Genomic DNA, 19,461 nt, shown 5'->3' with positions numbered 1-19,461 from the left:
TGTCTAGAACTCCGTATTTTTTTCAAACGTATTTTTTAGAATCACGTGAAGGTCTACACGTCAATTGACATGCCATATCGCCTAAACTTCATGGGATGATCGATTTCTGTTTTCCATAAATTCTGCTTCACTGTCATTACAAGCTACTACTGGAACGCAGATAGACAATTACCAAGCTCTGACTTGCTTGGGAGGTTTTTGCAAGTGTTTCTATTTTAAGTAAAGGCTCAAACATTATGGATGATAAAATAGACAAATTAAATCATCCTGACATAAGCTTGTTTATTTATAAATAAAGCTGGTTCACACACTTTATTCTTCTCCTTTTCTTTTCCCTTAACATACTTCTTTTATCCTATGAAAGTAATCGATAACGTAAAAAGGTTAGTTGGTAATGACTCTTGTTTCTTTAAAAAGAAGCTAAAATGAAAAAAGATATATTGTAATGTTGCGGCTGCGGCTAGTCTTTGCTATAGGAGGGCGACCTCCTTGGCAGGGTTCTTGAGTTTTTAGAAACTCAAGGACTGTGAATGGCTGAGAATACACTGTATAGAGTTGTAATTATGTTGGCCTTCTGGTCTTAACCAGAAGTGCTGTAAGGTATAAAAAAGAAATACGTTTGAAAAAAAAATACGGAGGTCTAAACATTTCCTTAAAAAGTTTAAAAAACAGAAGCAATATTCCAGAAAATATGAAATCCAGAATAATACAATTAATGGACTTGGATAAAAAGAAACCTTCCTCTGTTACATTACATTTGTCAACTGGTGATTCATCTACAGTCAACAATAATATTGGTGATGGAATAATTAACTTCAATCAAACACAACAACCGCAGCAAAATACTAGTGATGAACGCGACAGTGATGAAGACGAAACTAAATTTCCTTCTGATTTGTCTATTGATCACCATCCTAGACGTACCAGTAATTACTCTCTGTTATTTGAAGGAAGCTCTTCTCAATCCGAAGGCTCAGCTGACAACTTTAGATGGATATTGGATAATACATGTATATCTGATTTATGCTTTTTAGACTCTGATTGACTGTAGCTACACCGTATATACCAGGGGCGCATTCTAATTGGCTCGCCCCTGTGCTTTAAGCGTGCCAGGCTTGTTTTACGCTGTGCTTCTATTCAAATGGTTAATGATATAAACCCTGCTCAATTATCAGACATACGCATTCTTGCTGTCAATGACATCTACCTCTTTGATAAAAAGTATGCCTCCTCAATTAGCAAATACTTTTCTCTTGGTGTACATAATGCTCTTAAGCCATCGTTGTTATTTGAAAAATATCATCCAGAAAATGGTAATCGATGCTTTGATTGGTGTATTGGTATTGAAGTATCTCCTCCTCACAACTGGCATTCCTCTTTAATACTATGTGCCAAAATGCTTAGTGATGCCTGTGAATCAGAGAATGTTCTTGATTTACACACTGCTCATGTGTTAGCTTTTATACTTCCAATCTTTGTTAATGGTCAGCCTGATTGTTCTATTGAAGACAGCTTTGTTCATAATTATATTTCTCCATTGTTATCGTCCGTTTTCTCTTCTGACCCTTTACTTAACATGAAATGGGCTAAAGGTAAACTTGCAAACGATAGTAACGCATCCTACAAGCCTGATTTCCAAGTTTTTAATCTTTCTGGTAGTGTGAAATGTATAGTTTTAATTGCTGAATTCAAACACTCAGAACAAAATTCTTATGTTGAGTCAGATTTATTAAAACTTGGCAAGCAGATGAAGCTAACGTTGAACAAACTTATCTCAGATGGTATTAATAATCCCAAAGTATGTGGAGTACACCGTGAAGGTCTTAATTTGAACACCTATGTTATGGATCTTATCTCTCCCAAGGTTTACAGGATGATTAATGTTGCCAAGGTAAAGCTCTTTGTGAATTTAGATCAAATTTCCCTTCTTCCCAGAGTACTTGCTCATTTGATATGTTTGAAAAACATTGCTCTCGAGACTTCTCAAAAGATTGAAAATGTTATCGTATCAGGTTGCGCTACGTTGAAGCGTCCTGCTCCCTCTCCTCCTTTGAGTTGGTTATTGAAAAATCCAAAGACAAAAAAGAAAATTAGACAGAGTATTAACCAGATTGCAAAAAGGAGCTGAACTTTATTAAACATAAAAATGTGGATTTCTTTTATACACAACGAACACAACTATTTACAGCAAACGAGAAGATGACTACCGTGGGTAGATTATATTGACATATTGTCTAAACTGTCAATATCCCGCAAGGTACATCAAGGATAATAAAATAACAGTCCGTAACTGAAATAAATATATTTGTGTTACGTGTATTATGAAATATCATCTGACCTATGCCAAAAGGTGAAAGATGATAAATTACTTCAATCGTCGGAGTGCAAGTATGTTACCGTAAATGTGGTGCATATACTGCTCGAATACAACAGTTATCCAACGATTCTTACATTTGTCTCGCGTTGCCAAAAAGCAAAAGAAATAAACAGTTTTTTTATACCTATTATGCCAATTACATCCGCCTTTTAAATTATTTACTAAAAAACGTACACACTGCGTTTGGATCTGAGTCTTTTTTTTTTTTTTTGAAGTCTTTACCCTCCTTCTCTTCATATAATTTAAAAGTGTATGGATGTGCTAACATTTTTGTTTCATTAGTGCCAGAGAATTTGGTTTAATCCTTTAAAAGAATACATCGTCAGTATGAATGCATATCGACCCCTTCAGTGAGTGATAAACCTTAAAAATTAAATTCTTGTAGTATGAACGACAAAGTATATCCCAGTTAGTATACAGATGAAACTGAATTCAGTAGGGAGGTTGTCCACTGGGGCAAGTATTATTTTCATAGATAAAAAGATCCATTGGGTCTACTCAGTGTTAAAACGACTGTGTGACTAGTTGATGCATTCATTTTTAGGTTTATAGAATCGATGTAGCTCTGGTATACGAAAAATTTATCAGATAAGAGTCACAACCTGAATTGATTGTTACTTAGAGCATCCCCAAAGGTCGTGCTAAAGTGTAATCTTCAGTTGCACCCTAAATGAATTTTTGTAATAAGTGGTCTTCAGATCTCATGATGACACTGCATTTAAGTAACATAGTTAGGATACTCCTTGGATTCTTAAAATCATGTGTTGAATTTTTAGCTTGAGACTAGTCTTAATTCTTCTCTGTAGTGCTTAACTCAATAGTTAAACCTTCTGCCGTTTCTCTTACTCAAATTTGAAATGTACCTATCCAAAAAAAACATTACCACTGAATGGAGTACTTTGTTTAAAAATAGAAGAAACCGATATCCCCTTGTTTTGGAAATATGACATTCTTTGAGCGTTTGCCAGATCTCGACACTCCGTTCTCATCATAAAACCCTTCATTCTTTACCATTGGGACAGAAAAGATTTCAACGATATAAAAATAACAAGATAAAACAAGCCATACATATCAACTTGAATTCCGTTGACTGTATAAGAAAATGTGCAGTTGTTACCAAATTAAATCAGGTTTGTTTAATTTTTGTACATTGTTAAAAAAGCCATCAACAAAGCTATTTTTTTTTTTTTCGTTTTGTCGTCCATTTCTGTTTATGAGTGAACTTTAAGCGTTATCATTCTACAAGAACAAAGGAATACTCTTCTGATGCCAAGTGTAATTTCTAAAATGACCTGGCAAAGAGGTCACATTATTGGGGGGAGGGGGCAAGTAATTCTTGTGTTCATGGGCAAGAAAGATTGACACACTTTAACTTATTTAGTCATTGCTTCTCTTATTAAGATCATATGGCTTCAGTTCGGCCCGAAGCTGTTCGACAGATGACGGAACATCTTCATCGCTGCCCAATGTTAATTGGTTAGAGAAGACGCTGTTATTCATTGCTTCAATTATGCTTAGCTTAAACACGTAACCAAATTGAACCTGTAGTATCTCGGGAATACAAAAGAATACTCTCACATTCGTATTGTATTCATACTAATTCTACATTTTGGGGGTCTTAAAGCTAAAGACTATCTAGATATGAACATCAATAATATTTTCATGTCAAATTTTTTGACAATTTTACAATGGGCTGTTTGTTTGTTACAACGCTAGAGTAGACTCTTTGCCAATTGGTTTGAAGTTTGAGAGGGGTACGCTTTCGTGCTATGGGACTTATTCTTTCATCTCGATAGTATACTTTCCCATAAAAGAGGGCGGCATATCAAACCCAAGCCATTTTTATATAACTTGCCCAATACGATAAATGGGTATCCCACAAGATAGATACCTAGTGTTGGGTGGGATTGGATGCAGGAGGCACTACATAATAAATATAGCCGATCCAGTACATGTTTGGTAGATGCCGTGTTTCTATAGTGAAGCTAATCAGTATAAATTGCAGCCAAAGAAGAGAATATCCTTAAACGGCGTACTCAGTGTGATTTAAAAAACAAAATTATGTATACATATAAAAACAAGAAGGGAAAAAGAAACCTTTTCTTCTTTTTATTTATTTATAATAAAAGTGATAAACAAGAACGAATTCATGCCATGATGAGGTAATTGATTGTTTACAAACATACCGTTTACGCCATTTACATTTAGAGGAATGGCGTATTATGTAAGCACGTGTCACTTAACAATGCCCTCTTGGAAGTCTAAAAAAAATTGCCTACATCATTTATGGGTCCAGCGAAACATCAGTTTTACGTTCCCATTACATCCGTATATATAAAAAAAGGGACCTACAAAATAAAAGATTATAAAGAGCCCTATTTCTTCTTGGCCAAATTATCATAAGCTTGAAATCCAGACGTATCGTGTTACTGTTTTTGTTAACAGAAGCAATACAATTGTTTATAATATTAAGCTGCATGTGTAATCCCTTCCCCTTCTCCCTTCTCCGGGGTTTCGTTTGGTTTGAAACCAATTTTTGTGTTTGCGCACTTTGAGAAAGTTTTACCTTTCGAAATGACAACTATATCAGATGAAATAGAACATAGAAAACCCCGAAAATACAAATCCTCACTTATGTTTGATATTAAGACCACTTACAAATCATGCTTTGACTCCTGGTTTTACTCATGGTGAATAGGACCTTTGGAAAGTAATCGGCTTGCATGCATCTAATTTTCGGATCGACAAGATTAAATGGTAGATTGGTCACAAAACAAAGACGTTTCATCCATTTTTAATATTTGACCGTGATGATGAGCACTAATATGCATGTCTTAAAACCTTAATTTTTCACTTTGTAAAATTAGCACGAGTTTGGGATATGCCTGCTCATATTCTTCAAACACGCAGTAGAAAATACGTATATGGCTATGGGGAGCCCACTTGGAGATGTGATTGCTCCCTTTTGTGCCATCTTTCGAAGACAGAAAACATGTTCTCTCTTTTAACGTGGCCAATAATAATGCATGCTAAGAAAAGTAATCAAAGAATATATGTCATGCTTGATCTTCTAACAATGTACTTGCCGAATTTTCAAAATAGGGTCACTCCGTTCATAATAACCGACATGCTAGACATTGATTATGGTTTATCAACCATTGGCTATCGTTTTCTCTGTAGGACAGCTAAATTCAACAACAACAGTTGCTTTATGCAACATTCTCGGCAGAATTCACTATTTGAAAGCCAAAAAGAAAAGCACTATAAACATAGCTTTTTTATTATGACTTCAACAAGATCTTAGCTAACTACAGGCTTATGTAAATCAAATAAGAAATCTCTCGAATTCCGTGTACTACTACTATTAGAGCAGGAAATGTCAAAATAATAAAAGAATATAAGATCGGAATAGTGATAGATGTACTACGTGCAGAAGTGGAACATTGTTTTGGCGAAATTAACCTTCTTAGTCCCAGCCTGTCTGCAAAGAATGATAATTCTAATAAACTTGATGTGCTAAAGCACATTGCTTCCAGAAGTGCACATCATCGTAGTCTATTCATTTTTTTCACATTTGGGTTTCTTTACGGAGACTTTACCACAATGTGGCCTATCTTCTAGGTGGGTGTTATTCCCGGTCTCTTGCATCGACAGTGTACAAATCTCTCTCGCGGACTTACTGTCAAATGCTCAGTTTCAAATATTGTACATCACACACATATTTAGGCTTTTTGCTGATTTCATCGAGAACAGCTGATCGGCCTATGATCTATGGAATTGATACTACAATGAACTTAATTACTCTCGTGTTTGTGGCTTTGAAGTGATACCAGTTGTTTGACAGGCTATATTAAATAATGCCTACAGCAAATAGAGTCTTTAACATATGTTTTTTTTTGGCTAATTGGATGGTATATGTGCGATATCTCTCGATTGAAGACCCTTCCTTAGACTTTGTCTCGTATTTAATAATAAGGTGTTTTATTAATTTGTCAACACATTGTACAAGTGACTGTTGGCACACGTTGCATTGCTAACCATGTCAAAATTCTCTTCCATGGAGGTTCATGAGGGAATCGATTTTCAATTAAAAGACTGAGTTTCTAAAATAAGGTGGGAAACCCAGATACGTAACTATTTATCGGCATGGTCAGGTCATTGGGAACATTTGTGCGACATGAAAGAGATAATTTAAAAATAACAATGACTAAACGCGGTCGAACCAAAAAAAAGGTAAGGATAGTTTTGGAAGCGAAATGCACCCAGAAGAGTTTCTCCCTTACTAAACTATCGTTTATGGGGGTGTTGTTCGAGCACTGTGAAAAGCTTAGTTGGGGGTGTAACACAGCCAAAAGTCTCTCTCAACAAAACGGAGAGCCATTGCTAGTGTAAAAGAAAGAAGGGAAAGCGCTTTAGATAGATTAAATAGGATGAATCAAGAGATGTAATAAATTGGCAACAAATATAAACAAGCCTCCCCCTTGTTTGTCAAATATTTGCATTTTTTTTTATTTTTTTTTTTATTTTCTCTCTTTTAAATTTTATTATTTATTTTATTTTTCATCAACTCTCTTTCTTTTTCCTTTTCTTTTCCTTGTTTTTTTTTGCAATGTCTCAGCAATATGTAGAAAAGCAACAGCTTGAATTACCACCACGAAATCTACACAGAAGATCGATACCCATATGCCCCAAATGTAATCAAAGCTGTTTAAGAGAGGAAGGTGATTTTGTTAGAGCATTTAACAATGTATATCACTATAAATGCTTTATTTGTGAGGTAATAATTATAGGAGATGGCAGGGGCGCACGCGCGCGCGCGCGCTTGTGTGTGTATAATTATAAAAAAAGGGGCTCCTATCTCTTTTGGTAGCAAGGGGATATTAACATATAACAAATTTAGGATTGTCAACAACCAGTAGCCGATAAATATTACCCAATCATTGAAGAGCAATCATCCAAAGCACGTAATAGAAAACGACTCGTCTTATGTGAATTTGATCATATGAAACGATTAGGTTTAATTTGTTTAAAATGTAATAAACCAATTACTACTCCAGAACAAAAATTTCACCCTCAATGTATTCAATGTCCTTCGTGCGTTACACCAACAATTTCACAATACGAGTTTAAGGGAACAAGTTACTGTCGAATCCATTATTCATTATTACCGGACACACATTGCAATGGCTGCGATCAGGCCATTTTAAAGCAGTTTGTCGAACATCGAGATATTCCGGATAAAATATGGCACCCAGAATGTTACATGATTTTCAAGTTCTGGGGTATAAAGCTAGCACCCGTTCCACCCACACAAGGTTAGTTTTCTTTTGTGTTTCTTACATCACACTAACCCATCGATTCAGATACCTCCAAACTAGTAGAGATTCAAATTCAAGTGGAAGAAAAAGTAACACGCGTATGGACCGATCTATCCTCTTTTGAAGAATCATCTGCTAATTGTATATCTGACATGTTATTAAATGTGGCAGCAGGTGCTTACATGGAAGGTATAAGAATGGCTAATCAGTTTATTATGCATTTGGATGTGTTATTCTCTGCTTTAGATACCGTTGGTCCTCATTTGCATTGTGACACGGAAGCAAATCTTGTATGTAAACAAATGATTCGATTCTTTCAATTATTAACAGTACCATCGAAATCTGATATTGGAATTACACAAGAACTGCTCTCACTCGTCACTGGATTAGCTCAAAATTTGAAATCTTTAATTAGAATTGGACTTTCCGCTGCATTACATTTGGTAAGAATCTTCTTTTTTTTTTTATATATCTTTATTTCCTTATTAGCCTGTTACTTTCTCTTCTTTGCTATCTTTTTATTGTTATTATTTCATATTCTTTTTTTTTTTAAATAAAAACTCATTTTTTTTTTTTTTTTTTATATATATATAATTTAAAAAACTAAAAAGGAACGAGACCTTGGAATTCAAAATGCGATACCAGAATTTTTAAATCAACTCTTGGAATTGGAAAAGAAACGAGTTTGGATAGCAGGCAGATATTGGTTTAAAGATCCACCCACCACAGCAAAAATGGACACAACCGCCGGCCAATGTAATTCATGTCATCTTACGATTGAAGAAACCGATTGCTATGGAAACGATGCCCAGCAATTAAAATGGCACCCCTTATGCTTTCATTGTTCTCGATGCTCAGTTCCATTAAATGAAAAATCCGCCCTGTTAGTAGATACCACACTATATTGCCAGACCTGTTGCACACAACAGCAACAAAATGAGGATACACAAACTTGTACACATGTTACGCTCTTACAGCAATACCTATTCAACCTCAAATTGTATCTATCGAAATTATCATTCAGTTCTTCCGCTTCTTCATCTTCTTCCTCATTTATAGGCGCAAAAAAATCACCCAACGAAATACTCGTGCCAGAGACAAAAAGACAACGTTCGATTTTAAGAATGTTGGGTGGACATCGATCTCAACCCTCACGAAAGCCGTCAATCAACAGACTAGATTCAGTCCAGCTCGGCCAAGTTCAATGTACTACGCTGCAAGACGCATCTCCACATTATAGCAAAAAAAAGAACACAAACCTCATGATATCAACAGAAAATACGTGTCATTCACCACAGTCATCACCCACCACTTTATCACCCACCACTTTATCACCCACCGCTTTATCACCTGTTTCAGCCATGCCAAAGACAACAAATAGATTAACCACTAGCATTCGACGTACGTTCAGCACAGTCAGTCAAACATCGGGTAACAATAAGCAGCGTCTATCATTACAAGGGGTATTTGATAAAAGAAGAGAAGCCAGACGAGCCTCAATATTGACCTTGGATAATATGGGACATCCGACAACAAAGACCATGTATCTATCAACATTAACGCAGACCCAAGATTTCATTGTTCGTCATGTTGCTGTCATTACCCTACATCCTTTATTAAACCCTAACTTTACACTGGACGAATTGATTGATCTGATTGAAATTAAAAAGCCTAAAAAACAAATTAAAAAACAAACCATCCTAGTGGAATCCCAGCACCACCAACATCATCATCATCATCATCATAATCCTGCTTCAGCCCTCTGGGGAAAGTTAATCACACATATCAAAACAACCAACATGCATGCTACGAATTCCACTACCACTTTAAATACCACTCATACCAGCGAATTCAAAACGTTTGGCGTGCCATTATCGACACTTTTGAAAAAGGACAGGCAACAAGAAAATGGAACGAAAGTAGGTGTAACCTTACGTGACTTAACTCCAGTCATCGCTGCAAGTTTTTCAGATCATGCATTGATACCTGCTTTTGTAAAAAGTTGTATTATGGCTATATTACAATCAGGTACATTTGAACAAAAACTATTAAAAGAAATATGCATTAAAAAAAGTTTTTTTTATTGGTTTTTTTTTTGTTTATACACAACCAGACATGTCGATTGAAGGCGTATTTCGAAAGAATGGAAATATACGGCAATTAAGAACCCTAGCCAATGAAATTGATAATGATAATGTGGAAAACCTGGAAAGACTATTGCTAAAAGAGAACTCGGTCCAATTAGCATCGCTGTTGAAACGCTATTTACGAGAATTACCCGAGCCGCTCATGACCTACCCATTGTACAAAGTATTTGTTCAATGTGGAAAAATCGAGCCTTTACAAGAACGAAAAAGAACATTGCATCTTGCATGCTGTTTATTACCAAAGCCGAATCGTGATACTATGCTATTGATCTTTTCTACCCTTAAATGGGTTGCGACTTTTAGTGACACTAACAAGATGGATATTCCAAATTTAGCACGCGTTATTGCGCCCAATGTATTGTATGATAAAACTTCCCTAGCTGCACCTACCACTGCAGATGTAAAGAAAGAGGCACAAGATGAAATTAATGTCATTGAGATTTTAATAAGAGAGGCAGATCAAATTTCGATTGTGAGTAGCAAAAAAATATAAAAAAAAAAGACGTGGAATCTAATAATATCAATTTAGATACCTTCTGATCTTATACTACTATCACTACAAGATAATGTAGATCAAGACATGTCAGACCTGAATTCAAGGTACTTTATAAAGCACTATATTCAATTGTTGGCCGATTTAAGAAATCGGAAATCCAAAAGCGAAAATAATAGCCCTGTGTCCCCGTCAACCAAAACATTGACACAAAATACGCTATTGTCAAAGTATCATTTCGGACTTCCCAAATCATTGAATATTACTACTCAAAGTACACCCATACCTACACCTTCAAAGCAAAGGAGAACGTCTTGGATACCTAGCCTGACAAAAAAATAATTGCTTTCTCTTTTTTATTGCTGCTATTACTACTATTACTATACATATATATTCTATTATTCTTATTATTTTTATTATCGCGCCTTTTTTTTTCAATATGTTACTACTAAATAATGTGTATTAAACAATCCTCTATTCTGTTTGTAACTTTATTAAAAAAATATTATATGCGTGGTGTAGGGTGGTTCTATATATACAGATCATCATCATATTCTATCTCTTTTTTACATGGCTTCGCTTATAAGTGTAAAGACGTTTTTATAAATGTCCAACATGGCTTTACATCTTTCTCTTTCAGAAGCAATAGCAGGGTCCTCTTTTAAAAGTTGATCGAACAATTCCTCACGATACAATGATGAAACTAATCGATTTTGTACAGTTTCTCTTGTAAAATTAACTAACAGGTGCATAATCGCCTTAGGAACTAGATCTTGAATAGATTTTCGAATTATATTAAAATAAGATGTGATCAAATAGCCTTATAAAAAATAAAAAATTAGATGAATTTAATTTTCGCATGATGACAGTTTGTTCCCCACTATCAAAACTTACGGATTAACTCTACTTCTTTATCATCTTTATCTGTACTCTTTAATTTCATATCTTGCTGCATTTCGTGATGCATCACAGAAACACTGCTAGCAAAATGCTTCTCCAATCCAGCATCTTCCTCCACGGATAATAATTGTGATAACCCTGATGGTTTTGATCCCTCATTCTTTCCGTTGAAAAAATAATTTAAAAATGAATCCTTGGGTGGAGAAGAGGACGAGGTGACAGAGGAAATAGACATGGAGCGATGTGTTCTTGTGCCCATAGAAGACGACGTAATAGGATCACTACCATTCATCGTCATCATCATTTGTTGTCGCGCAAGTCGCTTCTTTTCCGACTTTTCCATTTCCTTGTGCTTCTTTTGCATCTCCTCCAAGGCACCTGCTGCACCAGGAAAATCAGGGTGATTCGTATTGATATAGGCACATTCTATTGCGATTAAACTCTCGACATATTCCGAAGAAGGGCCAGATCTCTCTTGAAGTAATTCAGATACCACTTCTACCAATTTCGTGTGCAATTTGGGGAATCTTGAAATTTCTTTACTTCCACAAGTGTGACAGATCTTTGACAGCTCTTCGTACGCAAGATTGACACAACGTAAACTAGGCGCTTCTAATAATCGGATTTGGGGTCGTACCAACAAATCAAATGCCATTTCCGGAACAAACAACGAACATCGAGGGCCTGTAGAGTTTCGGATGGCTGTACGGATATCTTGATCCGTCAAATTGGCGCATGGTTGAATAGAATCTAACGCCGTACCAAAAATTGAATTGAAAATGAAATAAATGCGTGCTCCTCCTGATAACTCTTTGGTGGAGATATGTGAAGATGTGCCATCAATCGACGATACGAATTCGGTCGAGAACATCGTGAGTAATTTCAAAATAAGCGAACCCTAGTTTTACAGAACAGGGTTAGGCGACATATTTCGACACTTTCCTTTTTCTTTCTTTTCCTTCCTACATATATTTTACCCTATGAATGGATCCTGCAAATGCAGGATCGCCGTATTGTGATAATTCATGCTGCGTTTGTCCTATCAACGTGCTTAATTTCGATCGCAAGTCTGGTAACTTTTCACGGATATGATTTACAAGAATCTACAGAACAATTTTTTTTAGCTGTAAGCACAGACATAGATAGACATACTTACTTGATTTAATTGCTTAGACAAGAACAAGGATCCACATCTCTGAGACATATTTCGATACGAAGGATGAGACTGGAAGAACAGTTGCTCAGATTTCACAGCATCATCCAAAGATTTGTTCGTGATGATGTCTTGTTGGCTACGATTAACCAGCCCAATAAACCCTAATTTTAAAGGAAAAGACTTGCCAGTCAAGACATCCAATGCATGTGTTCCAGCATCCATCAAATCCAGCTTTGTCAGTACTCCTATCGTTCTCTTGCCGGTTGGATCTACTTGTCTTGCTAGCTTCAGACTATCGGAGTTGGCCAAATCAGTGTTTGCAGGGGTTACAGCTAGAATGATACTATAGAATACCAGTGTTACCTCTAATGAAGACGTCTCTCTTTACCCTTTCCTTTCTCTGTTCTCCGTCTTACCTGTTGACCTTTGAAATATAATCTACTACTAATTGTCTAATCTGAGCATCAATATCGTGAGGTTGATCACCTATGACATAACGTTAGCATCGGAGGTTTTTACATGTAATTTAATGGTTACCTAATGGAATCTATGATATAATCATTTAGTCATTTTACCCAATAAAAAAAACTTAAAAAAGGGGTTAATTACCTTTGTTAATCCCGGTAAATCAATGATGGTCAAATTGAGTACGTTTTTCGAATAAATCTTCAAATGAATGGGAGTTCTTGAAATTCCCTTGTTGGATCCAGCGACACGATCGGTCTCTCGAACGATTTCTGCTCTAACATCGTTGAAATCGAAAAACTTTTGTTGGGGTAAATGTAAGAACTCTGCATAGTCGTATGCCTCGGCATTATTACGAATCGTGACGAGCTGTAAAACAAGAGGTCGACGTGTGACGATACCGCTGCCTCGAGGCAGGAAATCGCGCTGGACAATGTGTTCCAAGACGGACGACTTTCCTGAACTTTGCTCACCGACCGTGATAATTTGCGGTAGATCTAAACTTTCATTGCCTCCAATGGTCGTGAAGGCATCTTGGATCTTGTTGATTAATTCAATCATATTTTCAGACATGTTTGTAAAGGGAAGGGAAAGAAAGAGGGAAAATTTAAAATTATCCCGTAGAGCGAGACTTTATGTGAAAAGGTCTGTGCCTGAAAATATAAAAATGGTATTCCCACCAATTTCCCCCCCTGTTGACGATCGTGTCTTACCCACAGCTTCTCTGAGTCACTAACTTTTTTATTCAATAGGCTTATCGTGTACTCCATTGTATCATGTACGATCTCATGGATGATCAGAATTTTTCATCATCCTTTCCATTCTGTAATGACATGCGATATATTCTGTTTATAAGGAATGTTATTCTGGTATCGTATTGACTCAGCTATTTTACAAAGGACCTATGACAGGGATTTCTTTTGTATAAGCTCAACTTTTTTTTTTCATTTTAGAAAAAAGAACAATAGGTTTAAACACCGTCGAGGGAAGGCTCAAAAAGTATGTAACTTGTACGCGTTGTTACATCGGCTATCCAGATCTCACAAACTCGTAAATCACACACAATTCTTGAAAAGGCATTAGATCCTCGCCTTCAAATTACCAATATTGGGGATTAATGTATCAGCTAATCCAATATTCTAGATCAAACGCTTTCATGTTTTTTTATTTTTATACATTACTACGAGGTAACAGCCCGTATCTACTTTACATTCTCACGTCCATTTAGTTTTGGACAAACTTAGTAAGCTTCTCATAGTCAGCACAGTCCTCTTCAACCAAAGTTTCACCAGCACCAGCCTATGAAACAGAAAACATGAGTTTACAGACATATATGATTACGTAAAACACTACTTACAGCAGACCACTTGTAAAGAGTGGGAAGAGCAGGCACATTGAAACGGACACGATAGGGGTGAGTGGTGTTACCCTTCCATTCGTTACGGCTACCGACGGGAGCTTCTAAAAGAATAGAGTCCTTGACTTGAAGAAGTGCCTTGCGAACAAGAGGATCGGCAATGACACAATCGGGACACCAAGATTCAGAGGTCTCGGCTTCTTCTGTTCCAAAGAACAAGACAAAAACGGGGTTACCACTCTCAACTGCCTTGTTGACTTGGGCATCAAAATCTTCAACATTGTTAACACGAACAGACTTCATTTTTTTTTTTTTGTATAGGTTTGAATAAAAAAAGAAGCAACACAACGAATAAAAAGTTTTTTCTTTTTAAAGTGGCAACCGGAGTATTAATATCATGAGCAATTGTTGCAACAAAAGACGATTATGTCGACCATCATTGTAGTCTTACAGATACAAAAAGCTTCGCTTATACGGACATTAGCCTTTTTTACTTATTTGTTTATGATTTAATAGTAAATCCAATACCTCTATACATACATGTTGCATGCAAAAACTGTCAATTGTAATGGTATAATTTAGCAAAACTTCTTAAATTTAAATATTTTCGTAACGGGAAACATCAAAAAAGTGAATACGTTCTTTGCAAGCAATCGGATATCTGACTGTGAATTACTTGATCACTTGACATTAGAAAAGGTGCAAGAATAAGCTTCCATCACGTCAGTGTATGTAATCCAATATACACTTTTATACACGTTTTATTTCTAAATAGCTGCCTGGAAACAAATGAACTGTAGCTAAAAGAAAATGTTTAAAAAATATATCAGAACGACAAAACTGTTACACTAGCTCTCGTTATAAATGACAGTGATAGTAAATAAAAGCTGCTATTTATCGAACTATGCCAACTTTATTTTCGAGGTCCAAAAGATGTTCAGCAAATATCAAGGGTAAAATCATTTTGTTATATCTAACTTTAATAGGATTGTTTATCTGTTATTGACCAGAGTTCATGAGCTTATAAATCAAGTTTGCAATATTAGTCGAAATACATACCTCGACGAAAAATTTGTTCCAATTTTATGTTTGGTATATTGATTAAAACAAGATAAATTACAGATTAATTAAACTGATATTTCTATTAAATTATAATGATGGTATGTTTTATGTAGGTTCGCGTCTTTTTATCGTACTCAACGACCTGCCTTTATTGTTAAGGTTCAAGTCACGACATCGGAGCCTATTTGACTGATCTCGCTGCCCTGAATCTCTTATCGTCGAAGCATTTCTTTATCTTCAAACGTTTCATTTTCAAACCCGCAGTGTCCCTTATTGCTGAAACACCTCTTTTATTTTTTTTAAAAAAAAAAAAAAAAAAAAAAAAAAAAAAGTCTCTTATTCTGAGCATAATGTCGTGTCATTGCAAATCAGTACATGCTTCAAACAGATGCGAGAAAAAAAAGAGCCAAGTCACGAGCATGTCCCCTATTTGATAACGTAACTCTCTCTTTTTCTGTTTCCTTCTTTTTTGTTTTTTTTATTTCCTTGTTCTCTTACTTGTCTTATTTCAAAACTCACAATGTCACAAAAGCAGGATTCAGATTATCAAGATCCCATATTAACGCCTGGCAGTTTACGAAAAATTGTGGAGAATCTACCCGGAAAAGCCAAAGTATGTGAAGGGAAAGGACCCATAAAAAGAAATTAACTTGTACCTACTATAGCACGAGCATGGAGAATATGAGTACAATTGCGATTCTGATACGTTTGAAAATGAAATCAATGACTTTTTCAGCTATACCGAAGTAACCGTTTCACTGCAAGAGTATCGTAGATTATACGAAAAGGAATATGTTGAAATCACTCGACAAGACATTCTTTCTCTGTTAGATAAATTAGATTCCTCGGATAGAGATTGTCGAATGAGATCGTGCAAGCTTCTCATTTATATCTCACTCGGTCAATTCACAACCAGCACGAAAGAATCAAGGCAGAAACGGATGGGAAATGTGATTCGTAATAACAATATATTGATTGAGTGTGGTGCGTTTCATTTGTTCTATCAAAGATTACGACAAGCATGTATCAACAGGTTAGCAAATTAATTGTAAAGTAAACAGGAAGACTAAGTGAGATATCTATGTAAAAAAAAAGTGTGCTCGAAATAGATTTTTATTTAACATTGTTATATGTTTTATTGGAAACCCAAAGATTTCAATATCCAACAAAATCCAGCGAAAAATTTAAACAAGAAATCATTGCAATGGAACCAAATTTAACAGAATTTTTGTTTACATTTGTGGCAAGCTTACGAGATAAATTAGATGGATCTTACCCTATTAAGAAAATCGTCCTATTGCTATGGAAATCATTATTATTCATGTCGGGAGGATTAAAAGATATAAAGTTATTAACACATCGAGCCAAACAGTCGTTGGGGTTGACCGTAGATAACAGTCAAACGATAAAGAGTACACCACAAGATTTATATCATTTTCAAAACGAGTCCACCGAAAAATACCCCGCTTATGAGCCACCCTGTTTACCTCTCCCATGCCCTTCTCCTTCCTTGACCGTCAACCCATCCTCATCATCCTTACCCAAGAGCATGGGTTATTTAAACGCAACTAATCAGATCGAACTATTGTATCAAACACTCTTTCCACCAAAGTCTGCAGCCAGTGTTGGGTTTCCAAAAAAGCAGAATAATCAACTTTATAATTATTTTCTGTATCCCCCGCATGCGTCTCCTGCGCTTGTTTTACCTCTTGTGCATCAAGGATCTTCAGTGCCTCAGGGCGTGAAAGAAGCGGGTCAAGCCTTTGTTTCTCACATGCACATTTCCCTGTCGAATTACCAAATGATTCAAGAAAAGTCAAATGCCATTCAAAAGTGGAAACGGATATCCTCTTCAAAAAATGAGAGTCAGAAAATTGAGATCATGCAGGATGAAGAGACGGATTTGATTGAACGACTTTATGTAAGTTAAAAAAGAAAAGGGGTGGAGGGGTAGGATAGGGGGCGGGTGAAGGGGCGGTTAAGAATAACAAAGGAAACTATTATCCATTTAACATTATATGTAGGCGAAAATTATACCTGATCTACAAAATATTATTATTGTTTTGCTTAAATTGTTATTAACTGCAGTGGCGACCACAGTAGACAACAATGATTCGGAACAAAACATTACACTGGAATACCTCGAGCAGGTGGATGTTGCCAGAAACAGAGAGGTTTATTCCAAGGCAATATCGGGCATTTTACTAATTTTATTGAAATGGACAAAATCCTCACGTAAAAGGACCTTTTAGTGGGACGGCATGAATGATTAAACTAACAAAAACCAATTTTTTTTTCCAGATGTCTTGAAATTCGAATACTTGTCTCAGTTGTTGGCAGATTCAGGGTGTTTACTTTTAATCCTAAAAATGATTGGATTGCAAGAGATTACAGATCTAGTCAAGGCGCATACGGATGTACCTTATTATAACTTCTTTGACTATAACATTAATCGTGAGCCCGAAACCGTTATTAATACAAAGAAGGATGACTCTTACACAAATCATCGAAATATGTTTTGGACCATCAATTATTTAAGAATCCTATTAATGTTAACTAAATACAAAACTCACCGCATTATGCTTTTGGTGCAATATAAATCATCGGTAAAAAAATTAAGTTGTGAAATCACAAAAAGTTGGCTTTCACTCATATGAAAAAAAAATTAGGCAATTTTAAAGCGTATCCTAAAAATATCTCACCCGGTTTTGGAACAATATATTCTTAAATTATTGAAAAGCCAAGTTCCTTACCTTGGAAGGAAATGGAGATCTCGTAAGTTGTTTGTATGTGTCACGTCGGATCAAAGCCCACTCATGAAACCATTTGTAGAAAACATGAAGATTATTTCAGCCATCTATTTAAATTGTCATACCTTGTTAAAGGATGATTGGATATCCAAAATAAACTTTGAGGAAGATTTACAAGAAGGAAAGGTTTGTACTAGCCAAACATGAGATAAGCCCTTGTAACTTATTTTTTCTTCTGTGTATGTCTGTTTGCGCGCACGCGTGTGTGCGCGTTAATTTTACTTTTATTTTATATTATTTTTAATGTTCCATTTTAGATGCAAGAAAATAGTCTACGCATTTTGACTCTAGTATACAACGGTGAAAGGTATTTACCATCTTTACTGCCTCTACACGACGAGGTCAATACTCAACATGGATCGGTACCGACCGGACCAGGTTTGGAAGGATTCAATCAGTATGAGATGGATTTATTAGACGACGAAGAAGATATTGAATTGGAACCTGCATTCATGGAAAATTACCAAGACTGGTTGCAAACCGAAGTCTTCAATGAAACTCTCGTTCAAGATGTACCTGCACCACTAACACCTTATCCAGCTAGTAGAGCACCTGTATCACACGAGGAACTTGCTCTCGAGATGAATAAAATATATGTTGAGCAACTGAATTCTGAGTTCAAGCCAAGACATCCTATTCAAGTGGACATACCATCAGCTGTGCATGCGGAACAGCCTCCTGTGTCAAAGAAAATGACACCTCTAGCGCGGTATAATGGGGACAAAAGCAGCCTGACGTATGGAAAATCGGATCGTGATAAAAATGAGCCTATTGATAATGAAGATGAGTTCATATGCAAACTGCTGCAGATTGAAGACAAGACAATACAAAAATGGAATGATCATCAGAATGGAAGCTGTGATCAGTATCACTACAGATTGATGGATGGACTATTTGATGAAGAGTTGTATTATTCAGGTTGATGGAGGAGCTACAGACACTATCTCGTGTATGTGTGCGAGCAACGAAATGAATCAAGGAGATTAATGTACATATTCAGTATAAATTGAATAAAATAAAATACTATTTAATGTAACGCAGTATTTTGCGGAAACTCGTGATAGTTTTACAATTGAAGAACGACGCACAACCCATTTTTTATTAAAATTTAGAGCGAGTAGGCGAGCGGTGGTGGGATAGTATGTTTAGTGGATCTATTTTTACAATGAAGGGCTAATGCACAAACAATACTGTATTGAATAGTAGTAGGAGAATAAAGAAAAAAAATATAATATATGAGGGGTGTTAAGGAGATGTAACTGGGAACAATTTAACACACTGTCAAGTTGTTATTCCATCGGAGTTGTATCTAACTTGTTGCACCTTTTCATGCATCATTCTATAACAGCGTATGTGATGGAATATATACATTAACA

General features: G+C 35.9%; 6 protein-coding genes across 6 annotated transcripts; 4 read left to right on the top strand and 2 right to left on the bottom strand.

Moving 5' to 3' along the window:
- Positions 1-715: 715 nt before the first annotated feature.
- Positions 716-1,045, top strand: EV154DRAFT_569962 (uncharacterized protein; the record flags this gene model as incomplete). Its single annotated transcript, XM_051606169.1, has 1 exon — positions 716-1,045. One exon carries the CDS (start codon positions 716-718, stop codon positions 1,043-1,045), a length of 330 nt encoding a protein of 109 aa, XP_051451826.1.
- Positions 1,024-2,281, top strand: EV154DRAFT_527817 (uncharacterized protein). Its single transcript, XM_051603518.1, has one exon. It carries the CDS (start codon positions 1,142-1,144, stop codon positions 2,126-2,128), a length of 987 nt encoding a protein of 328 aa, XP_051451825.1. The 5' UTR covers positions 1,024-1,141; the 3' UTR covers positions 2,129-2,281.
- Positions 2,282-6,878: 4,597 nt separating this feature from the next.
- Positions 6,879-10,785, top strand: EV154DRAFT_473263 (uncharacterized protein). Its single transcript, XM_051597928.1, has 6 exons — positions 6,879-7,154; positions 7,278-7,692; positions 7,741-8,138; positions 8,307-9,723; positions 9,809-10,314; positions 10,372-10,785. Exons 1-6 carry the CDS (start codon positions 6,987-6,989, stop codon positions 10,675-10,677), a joined length of 3,210 nt encoding a protein of 1,069 aa, XP_051451824.1. The 5' UTR covers positions 6,879-6,986; the 3' UTR covers positions 10,678-10,785.
- Position 10,786: 1 nt separating this feature from the next.
- EV154DRAFT_527806 (Dynamin central region-domain-containing protein) lies at positions 10,787-13,475 on the bottom strand. Its single transcript, XM_051603517.1, has 7 exons — positions 13,001-13,475; positions 12,929-12,938; positions 12,808-12,877; positions 12,392-12,734; positions 12,213-12,338; positions 11,230-12,133; positions 10,787-11,155 (listed from the first exon to the last, which is right to left on the bottom strand). The coding sequence occupies exons 1-7, from the start codon at positions 13,427-13,429 to the stop codon at positions 10,902-10,904; spliced, it is 2,136 nt and encodes a 711-aa protein (XP_051451823.1). The 5' UTR covers positions 13,430-13,475; the 3' UTR covers positions 10,787-10,901.
- A 481-nt stretch (positions 13,476-13,956) lies between these two features.
- Positions 13,957-14,812, bottom strand: EV154DRAFT_556142 (uncharacterized protein). Its single transcript, XM_051605334.1, has 3 exons — positions 14,742-14,812; positions 14,214-14,681; positions 13,957-14,155 (listed from the first exon to the last, which is right to left on the bottom strand). Exons 2-3 carry the CDS (start codon positions 14,514-14,516, stop codon positions 14,081-14,083), a joined length of 378 nt encoding a protein of 125 aa, XP_051451822.1. The 5' UTR covers positions 14,517-14,681; positions 14,742-14,812; the 3' UTR covers positions 13,957-14,080.
- Positions 14,813-15,719: 907 nt separating this feature from the next.
- Positions 15,720-19,139, top strand: EV154DRAFT_527802 (uncharacterized protein). Its single transcript, XM_051603516.1, has 8 exons — positions 15,720-15,888; positions 15,941-16,308; positions 16,371-17,196; positions 17,300-17,510; positions 17,577-17,881; positions 17,945-18,050; positions 18,108-18,211; positions 18,343-19,139. The coding sequence occupies exons 1-8, from the start codon at positions 15,796-15,798 to the stop codon at positions 19,006-19,008; spliced, it is 2,679 nt and encodes an 892-aa protein (XP_051451821.1). The 5' UTR covers positions 15,720-15,795; the 3' UTR covers positions 19,009-19,139.
- Positions 19,140-19,461: the final 322 nt, after the last annotated feature.

The sequence above is a fragment of the Mucor mucedo genome (genome assembly GCF_025094135.1).
Source record: "Mucor mucedo strain NRRL 3635 chromosome Unknown EV154scaffold_170, whole genome shotgun sequence".
Classification (NCBI taxonomy): Eukaryota; Fungi; Mucoromycota; class Mucoromycetes; order Mucorales; family Mucoraceae; genus Mucor; species Mucor mucedo.
The sequence above is the reverse complement of the archived record's forward strand: the minus strand, read 5'-3'. Positions and strand labels throughout refer to the sequence as shown.